The 9,470-nt window shown below is 36.9% G+C and overlaps 1 protein-coding gene across 1 annotated transcript; it reads left to right on the forward strand.

The window, feature by feature from the left end:
* The first annotated feature begins 421 nt into the window (after positions 1-421).
* On the forward strand, positions 422-9,068 carry LOC122994916 (solute carrier family 22 member 4-like). Its single transcript, XM_044369710.1, has 10 exons — positions 422-978; positions 2,340-2,443; positions 2,542-2,696; positions 3,184-3,355; positions 3,828-3,954; positions 5,608-5,708; positions 5,948-6,162; positions 6,670-6,852; positions 7,154-7,289; positions 7,886-9,068. Exons 1-10 carry the CDS (start codon positions 571-573, stop codon positions 7,962-7,964), a joined length of 1,680 nt encoding a protein of 559 aa, XP_044225645.1. The 5' UTR covers positions 422-570; the 3' UTR covers positions 7,965-9,068.
* Positions 9,069-9,470: the final 402 nt, after the last annotated feature.

The following is a 9,470-nucleotide window of genomic DNA, read 5'->3' on the forward strand; positions in this document are numbered from 1 at the left end:
CAAATTGTCCCTTTGTGCTCCTGTGATTGCTTATGAGCCACACATTTGCCCCTGAGGACCCCATCTGAGCACATGTAAGTATAACAGTCATAACTATTTTTTTAAACCATCCATCTCCAATAAACCACTTACATCACTGGAAATGATAAAGTTTTATTACTGTTTTACATCTGCCTGAAAATCATTAACTCCTGTCGCAAGAATTCCTTGAAAGACTTTCCATTGTATTTTATATAATGAACTACTTGAGTTTTAAACATGCTTTTAAACATCTAAATCTGAATAATATATTCTTGAAAGCATTTTGTAGCACCAAAAAGTTGTGCATAAGCTTAAATGCTATTAAGCCTCTTTTTTTCATAGTAGTGTATGTAACTGTGTAACTTCCCAGATCACATGAAGGTGGCATATAAAACTCAGGAGCTTGAGCTCTAGAGCTCACATGGTCTCAAATGCCTGTCAAAGAGCAGTAGAGCAAGACCATCTTGAGTCTGTTAGTACTGACGCGCTGTCTGATTGTCTTTTTCCTTTTGTTTTTTTTTTTTAAGTATCAAGAATTTTGGTGACGTAATGGGCAACTTAAAGATAAGAGACTATGACAGCATTACATCTTTTCTTGGATCTTGGGGACCCTTCCAACTGAGGATTTTTTTTGCACTGGCCATTAGCATTCTCCCGAATGGGTTTATTGGCATCTATATAGTATTTGTAGGTGACACCCCACCTCATGAATGCTACATACCTGAAAACTATAGCCTTAGTGAGATGTGGAGAAATGTGACGATTCCTTTGGAAACAGTGGATGGCACCGCGAAGCGTAGCTCTTGCTCGAGGCTTAACCTGGAAATTGTCAGGAACTACTCTGCAAATAACATCATCCCAGATGTGGGTGTGAATGTGAGTGAAATTCCTTTGGAGGGTTGTCTTGATGGGTGGACATACAGCAAAGAAATCTACCAGTCAACCATTGTCACAGAGGTGAGCAATAAGGCATCAGTTAGCTTCTTTTTGAAGATGTTTTCAAGGTTTCCACAAAGAAATGGTACTTATGTAGCCTATTTATAACATTGGTTTATTTTCAGGAAGATGTAAAATGAGAGTACTTTTTAGCTTAGCATATAAAATAAAATAGTTATCATACAAAATCCAATCTTTTTCAGTTTGCAAAGCTGATGGCTTATAGAAAGCTAATGATATGTCATTACAACTATATCTACTGCTAAGTTATAAATCTGCAAAAACACACTATAACCCAAATGAGGGAAACATGAGAGTGAAAAACAAGAGACAGACTTCACAGTAGTATATGTACAAAGTCTAAACTAAACTAACTACATGACTTCAAAATGGCACAGGTCCAGTTAGTGATAATATTACTTGACAGGGTCTAAGGCCAAGTCTACACTGTAACTTATTATTTATACACACTTACTTCTAATCAAGGTTATGGAATCAAATATTAAATTAATATAGGATTAAGAAACAAAACAAGCAAGTGTCAACTAGATGAAAAAAAAGCTGTAAAACAAAACTAAAAATAGTCACTAGTAACACTGTGCAAAAGAGCCTAATGAAATAGAAGAGACTGAAAAGAATTCAGGTGAAGTTGTATGCAATTGCAGTCCACATTCGTCACTGCAACTAAATCACCTGCAGGAAAGGAAAGTAATTTACATTTGAAACTTTACTTGAGTAAAAGTATCAGCAAAGTTTGCTAAAAAAGTATCAAAAACAAAAGTATTCATCAAGCAGTAGAATGGTTCCTGTTAGTACAATTATTACTGGTGCATCAATGTGTAAATCGTATTTTACTCATGTAGTTTGTCCAGGTGGAGCTAAGTTACTTTACATATGTATACTAGTAACTATAGATGTCAAATAAATGAAGCAGAGTAAAAAAGTACAATATTTTCCTCTGAAATGTAGTAAAGTAGAATAGAATAGAAATACTCAAGTACAAATACCTCAAAATTGTATTGCTCACCCAACTTGGGACACATTTTACTGTGTATTGTATAATGTGTATAATTTAAGTACAGCACTCGCGTAAATGCACTTAGTTACACCGCTGCTACTGGCACTAAAGCATAATTTGCATGAATACTATTATTGTTGCTACTATTACTAGCACTAAGCTACTAATACCATTGCTGCTATTGTTTACAAGATTGATAATACTACTTGTGTGAATACTGCTGCTTCTACTACTTTTACAGCTTTAAATGTAATAAAGGGTTAGATAAATATTACAATATCAATATCTGCATTGAAAAGTACTTAACATTTTTACAATATCAATATTTATAAGTAAGAATTGACTAAATGTATACCTTTTGCAGTGGGACTTGGTATGTGAGAATGCATACAAAACTCCACTGACCACTTCTATCCATTACGCTGGTGTACTATTGGGAGCATATATATCAGGCCAGATGTCTGACAGGTCTGTTCTGGACACAAAAAAACAATCCAATTTTGCTGTTAGGAATACAAAAAACATCATGTAACTGACTCAGCTATTAAATGCATTTCCATACACAGGTATGGAAGGAGGCCAGCACTCTTTGGCATGATGGTTCTTCAGACTGTGGCAATTACTGCGCAAATTTTCTCCCCAAGCTGGGAGGTCTTCAGTTTCATTTTCTTCCTCGTGGGTGCAGGGGGATTCTCCAACTATATCATTGCATTTGTGCTGGGTATGTTTTCCAATAAGGATTTCCAACATGTCTGTTTAAACACACATGCTAGTGGCTCTGTGACGCTGTATGCTAACATGCTAATATTTAGTAAGCAATTTTTACCAAGTTTGCCATTTCAGTTTAGCATATTAACAAGCTAACATTTTCTAATTAGCAGTAAACCTAAAGTACAGCTGAGGTACAGCTGAGCTACAATAGTTGTTGAGACATTTCACTCAAAACCACAAATGTTACCATCATGGTGACACTAGAGGAAGAGACAGGGGATCACTTAAGTTATTAAAGACACATCATCTGGGAATCTTGAATGTTGGCACAGAATTTTGTGGAAATCCATCAAGTAGATGTTGATATATCTCAGTAGATAAATAAAAACTGAAACTGACATTTACATTCAGTATACTGTATGCTCTTGGACTTACCAGCAATAAAGCAACCAGAAACATGTATTTATTTCAATTCTTTATGTCCTTTTTGCTCACAGGCTCAGAAATTCTAAGCTCAAAAGCTCGAGTTGTCTTCTGCTCCCTTGGGGTTTTTATGGGCTCAGCTCTGGGATACATGGCAATGCCAGCAGCTGCATATTTCCTCCGTGACTGGCGGATGCTGCTGATACCCATGGCTGCATCTGGCCTGATTTACATACCTCTGTGGTGGTAAGAAGCTTGCCCTCTTTCACGGCAACCTTTCCATTTCTTGATGACATCTTTTATTAGGATTTTAAAACGTTTATGTAGATTTACGGTGCTGTTCTTCACCTGCTTTGAATGTTTTGCTGGACACATTACAACCTCCACTAGTGTGTCAATTAAAAAAGTGACATACAGCAGAGGATCGTAGGGTTGTAGTTCTTAGAAATTAATGATCAGACAATCTTGTAAATTGCAGAAATCAGTGATTGGATAATTGTTGAAAAAGGACATGATTATCAGGGAACAGGCAAAAAGAGAGAACCACATTTCTCACCTTAGTACACATTTTCTTAGAATCTGGGAGTAACCTTTGACAGTAATTACAATTTCAAAGCACACATTCAGTGCCCTTTTACCACTTGAAGAACACTGTCAAGGTCACACCATTTCATTTCATTTCAATTACTGTAATGAAACCTTGTGTTTGTGTCTCAAGGTTAGTCCCAGAGTCTCCTCGCTGGCTGCTCTCTCAGGGAAGAGTGGAAGAGGCCGAGGTCATACTGAAAGACGCTGCCAAGAGTAATAATGTAGAGGCTCCACAGGCCATTTTTACACAAGCTGAGGTAAGTTTATCAGCAAGTTCATGACTCTATCTTTAACTCTAGGTAAGTATAAACTGCATGTAGCTCAAATGTCCTAAAATGTTTATAAATTCTGAAAGGTCACACTAGACAATGCCATGGGAAGTAGGGGTATGGAGGTTACTGCAGCACCCCCGGGTGGATGGTAGAGAACCTGCATGTTAACAACTATGAATCCTCTTAGACCGGCCATATACGAGGCTGTAGCAGGCTCAGGTTAAAGCTGTGAAAGAAGTGAATATACTCATTGGTGGCCCGGGGGAGGGTGCCCCACATTATGATAAAATGCACTCTAAGGTGTCCCCACATTACAATAAAATGCACTCTAAGGTGTCCCCACAGTATGACAAAATGCCTCTAAGGTACCCCAACAGTATGATAAAATGATCTCTAAGGTGCCCCACATTATGATAAAGTGCCCCCTAAGGTGCCCCACATTCTGATAATGTGCCTCCAAGGTGCCCACACAAAGGAGAAAACATATCAAAGTTCTGTAATGACTGTCTAGTTATGATTAAATTCCCTACAGAGGGCCTCTATATATGACAGTCTGGAATGAAGTGCCCTCATGGTGCCCTTTCTGTGGAAGGAAATGTGATAGTGCCCTGTAAAGAACCCCCAGCAATGAGAAAATATGATGTGCCTTTTAAATGAAGAGGATGTAATGCAGTGCCCTATGTTGGTGTTGTAATGGGGTGAGCTGGAGGTCCTGTATGGGTGCCCTTCTAGTGAAGAAAAAAAATGGAAAAAGTGCAATTTAGGGTTCCCCTAAGTCTAACATGCTGAAGTGCAGAATTGGGTTCCCTTTCAATGAAAAAAGATGCCCTATTGGGTGCACTGTATGTGAGAAAAACATGAGAAAAACATATGAAGTGAAGGCCCATTGAATGTATCAGGTGCCCTTTTTTCACCCCTCCCCCTGAGACTGCCTGAGTCTGCCACTGAATACACTGGTATCATTTGAAACTAGATGATCTAAGGTATCCAGTGGTGCCAACCATGTCATGCTAGCTTGAAGTGTGCAAATAATGCTCCAGAGCTAAATTTTGGCAAGGGAAAAACTGGCATTGCCATTTTCAAAGGGGTCACTTGACCTCTCACCTTAGGATATCTGAATGAAAATGGGTTTTATGGGTACCCATGAGTCTGCCCTTTGAGGACATGCCCACTTAATGTTAATACCATGCAGTTTTAGCATTTACTATGCTATTTTTGGCATTTATGCAGTTGGAACTGCATAAATTTGGTATGACTGGTTTGAGACTCATATGGATATAATGACCCCAATTGTATTCATGTGTGATGATGTTAGTCCCCTTAGTAGCCATTGATTATCAAATTTTTTATCATTTCTGTGTATTAGTCTAAAAAATATTTTACTATTAATATTTGTACTGTCTCATTATTAGCTTGTCAGTCATCAGTAAAGCACTTTGAATTGCACTTACCTGTATAAAAGGTGCAATACAAATAAAGTGGATTGATTAAGTCAGTCAGACTGAAACCTTGTCACATTTTAATCACATGTCACATGAATAATCCATAATAACGTGATGTGTTTCATTCAGACACAGCTCTTTTAGGATTGGACCTGTCAAGTTTAGTTGTTGCAACCAAATCTTCTATTTTTCCCAGATTGAAGATGCGTTGGCTATGAAAGACAAGAAATACAACATTTTTGTCATCTGGAGCAGCTGCAATATATTGACTCTTACTGTACTGTGTTCACTCCTGTGGTACGTACATAATTTCAGTCTTCTCATTATCTAAAAGAGTTTAGCACTAAAAACAAGATACAGGTATGGTTCACAATTTGTCAAGTCTGTCTTAAATCAAAATTAAGGTTCCCAAATGAACATTGATTGCTGTAATTTCTCCTGGCCTCCCATACTGGCCATTAAGAGATCCCTTCATTATGCACTTTCAGTGTATTTCAATGTGTATATTCAGTATGTTTTCCTTAATTTCTCTATAGGTTCGTCATCACCATTGGTTACTATGCTTTAATCCTCAACACTTCAAACCTGCATGGTGACCCTTATTTAAACTGCTTCCTGTCTGCTGCAACAGAGGTGCCAGCTTATATAATTGCCTTGTTACTGCTCCAGTACTGCTCCAGGCACCTCTGCCAGTCTTCTACACTCTTCCTTGGAGGCGTTATGATCCTCTGTGTTCACCTCATTCCAATGGGTAATGCTCAAATGCTTTAGCTACCAAAGATGATGGGAATGTCATAAACCAAAGTGTTGGACAAATCAAACTTTTCACCCGAAGATTGTGCCAGATAACAAGTGACAGTGGATCACCAAAGTATAATACAGTTAATCCTGTGGGGGACGTGAATGCCTGCACCAAATTTTGTGCTAATCTGTCCAGTGGAGGTTAAGATATTTCACTCAAAACCACAAATGCCAAACTCATGGTGGTGCTAAAGGAAAGGTCAGCCTATGATCTGTACAAAATTCCATAGCAGTCCATCCAAAAATTGTTTAGATAAATAAGTGTGTACCAAGGTAGTGGACTGAACAACATTGCCGTAAAGCCTTGCCACTTGCATAGCTCAAAATATATGATTAGGCAAACTGGAACATTGTCACTTTGAAGTTGAAGTTGAAAATACCTCTAATGGACCTTAAATATTTTACATGCAACTCAATAGATTTTTTTTGTTAAAGTTCTTATTTTTTATTTCCCTAGATTTACCAGGCGTGGCTTTATTTCTTGAGATGTTGGGGAAATTCGGCATAACAGCAGCATTTTGTGTGGTGTACGCCGTCACGTCAGAGCTCTTCCCCACTGTTATTAGAAATACAGCCATGGGGTATTGTTCCATGGCTGCTCGTGTTGGAACCATCCTCTCCCCCTTTATCATTTACCTGGGTAGGTACATTTAGTTTCCTATTTTGAGCAGTTGGGCTATTTCTCTGCTTCAAATAGTAGCAGTTGTAATAGTTATGATTATTCTTGCAGTAAGAGGCTTGTTTGTGGGTAAGATTTATTGTCTTGACCTCAAGGTTAAGTTTTCTGCTAACTGTGTTAATATGACTTATTTCTGCGAATGAAGTTACATTGTCAGTTGCATAGTTGATAAGTAGGTTTTTATCAAAATTGACACAGAGGCTATTTTTCTCACTTATGTTCTCTCTCCCTACCTCATAATATTTTGTGTTTCTTTTTTCAGGACGATACTTCAAGACACTCCCTTACATATTGATGGGAGCTTTAGCAATTTCTGGTGCCCTCTTGTGTTTCCTGCTGCCAGAAACTCATGGGAAGCATTTACCAGAGACCATATCACAAATGCAGCAGATATGTGGGTAAGTGTACATTCTGATCATATGTTTACTGGTCAAAGTTTTCCACTATCTGCATAGATTTAGCCACTGCAGGTGTCACTGCTTTAGGTTTGGCTCACTGTTTAATACTGGCAATTAAAAGAAAATGTCTATTAACTCATTGCCTCAGAGATGAACTTTTTCATCCACAATTCTATGATCTAGGTTAAGATAATTCAAGTTTTCTTGTGTCGTACATTTTGTACCAGATCATTATTACATCAGGAGAAACTCTTTATATCTCAGACTCTGGGAGAAATTATTCAAAACGCAGATAAATAAATTAATATCTCAGTGTGGATAGTTTTAATGATTTACACAGCTTGGTTTAACTTTAATGAACAAATGACAGGCAGCAATTTCGGCCAAAACTCAAACAGCTCTTACTTGGTTACTATTTACCCTACTGTTTTTTGCATTTTCATCATTTAGTTTCAGATTACTGGTTAATCACTTATTATTTTGTCACTTTCATATGCAACATACTAAGTTGTTTGCATTGTCAGAAAGGAAGCTATATTCTGACTTATGGACTTTGTTGTCACTGTTTGCTAAATGTCTTTTCAATATTCCAACAGGCGAAGAGGAAAAAAAGAAAAGGAAGATGAGAATGGACTGAGCACAGCTGATTATCAAAGTAGAGAATCCAAGTTATAGTTCATTATGTCCTTTGTTGTTTTTTAGCATCAAAGGTTCTGTCATGAAACAACAGTGGTGCTCAAAGACTATAACTAGACTGCATGTGATACATTTTAAATCACATTTACTGTCCTATAAGACTTTTGTCCCCAGATGTATTGGTTTTTATGTAGTTTTGTTTTATGTATTTTTGGACAACATATCCTGTGAATTTAACTTATTGTGAGGCATGTTGTCAATCAGTTTGTAAAAATGTATCAATAAAAACACTTACAACTTTTAAAGGCAACTGGCATGTTTTTATATGATTTATATGTTTTGGCATGTCTCTACACTGTATGTTTTTATATTTTTAGATTGAGAGACTTAACTTGTTTGTTAAAGCATGTGCATTTTTTCAGAAATAATAATCAATTACATTGTCAAATTAGTAAAGATCTAAGGGAAAACACACACACTGACTCTGGTGAGCCGCTGGCCCACAGAGGAAAGAGGGGAGGGCTGCACATTCATACCGCACCTCTGATGTAATCTACTTAGTCATCCAATGAATCAGCATTTCAGCACGTGTTGCCTTCTGTAGCAACAAATCATCTAAATAACATATTTAGTGTATAGGACAGGTGATTCAAATCAATGAAATTATATTTGCAGGGTCCTAAAATGTGAAAATCATGGATGTTTGAGGCCTTTCTTGTCTATGAGTGACCTCTCTAATGTTCATGCTGGTTGCCCTGTGAGCTAAATATAACTTTTTTTTCTCCAAAGCAACTTCTAGATAAAAACAAAATAACTGATTTGGATGTGTGAACCCTCTTTTTGTGCTTTATGAAAATGCTAAAGAAACATTTTTAATGTCCACAAATGGTAGTGATATGTTAAATTCAGTACTAATTTGCTCCAAGTTTGATATTTGTTGTTCTTCAGCCGCATATGAAGACTGATGAAGTCAAATACCTTTGAAAAATAAATATTTCCTTTTTTGTTACTCAAAACCTGCATAAATTAGACTTTTTTGATTTATTATTATTGTTCCCCAGGGTCAGGATCAGTCCTCTGATTACATTTATTTCATTTATATTGCTATAAATATGCTTCCTATTAAAACATTCTGTTTTTTAATGTCTGTGTGGAGTCATTATCATTCATCCAGGTAATTCAATGCCAAATCTGATACGATGCACTGAAATTTCGCTGAAGTTGAAACTCTCATAAATCTGCAGTTATTTTGTTGAACAGCATTTTCAACTTCACAACTTCTAATTTAAGTTACTTAACTTTTCATTTTGTTCAGCACTGAGTCAACAATATACTGAATTAACCAAATATTTGTTCTTGGTATTTGCTTTTTAAGGCTGGAGAGCCTCATATGTGACCATGTGGATTTCTCATCTAATTAACATTGAGATTTAAGTGGGAAAATTGAGATCAATAATTAAAAAAACACATATTGTATGGAGAGAAAATTTTCCAAATGAGAAAAAAAATAGAAGATGCTTTCATCAGTGCTCAATAAGCCACAGG

The sequence above is a fragment of the Thunnus albacares genome, chromosome 13 (genome assembly GCF_914725855.1).
Source record: "Thunnus albacares chromosome 13, fThuAlb1.1, whole genome shotgun sequence".
NCBI classification, from domain to species: domain Eukaryota; kingdom Metazoa; phylum Chordata; class Actinopteri; order Scombriformes; family Scombridae; genus Thunnus; species Thunnus albacares.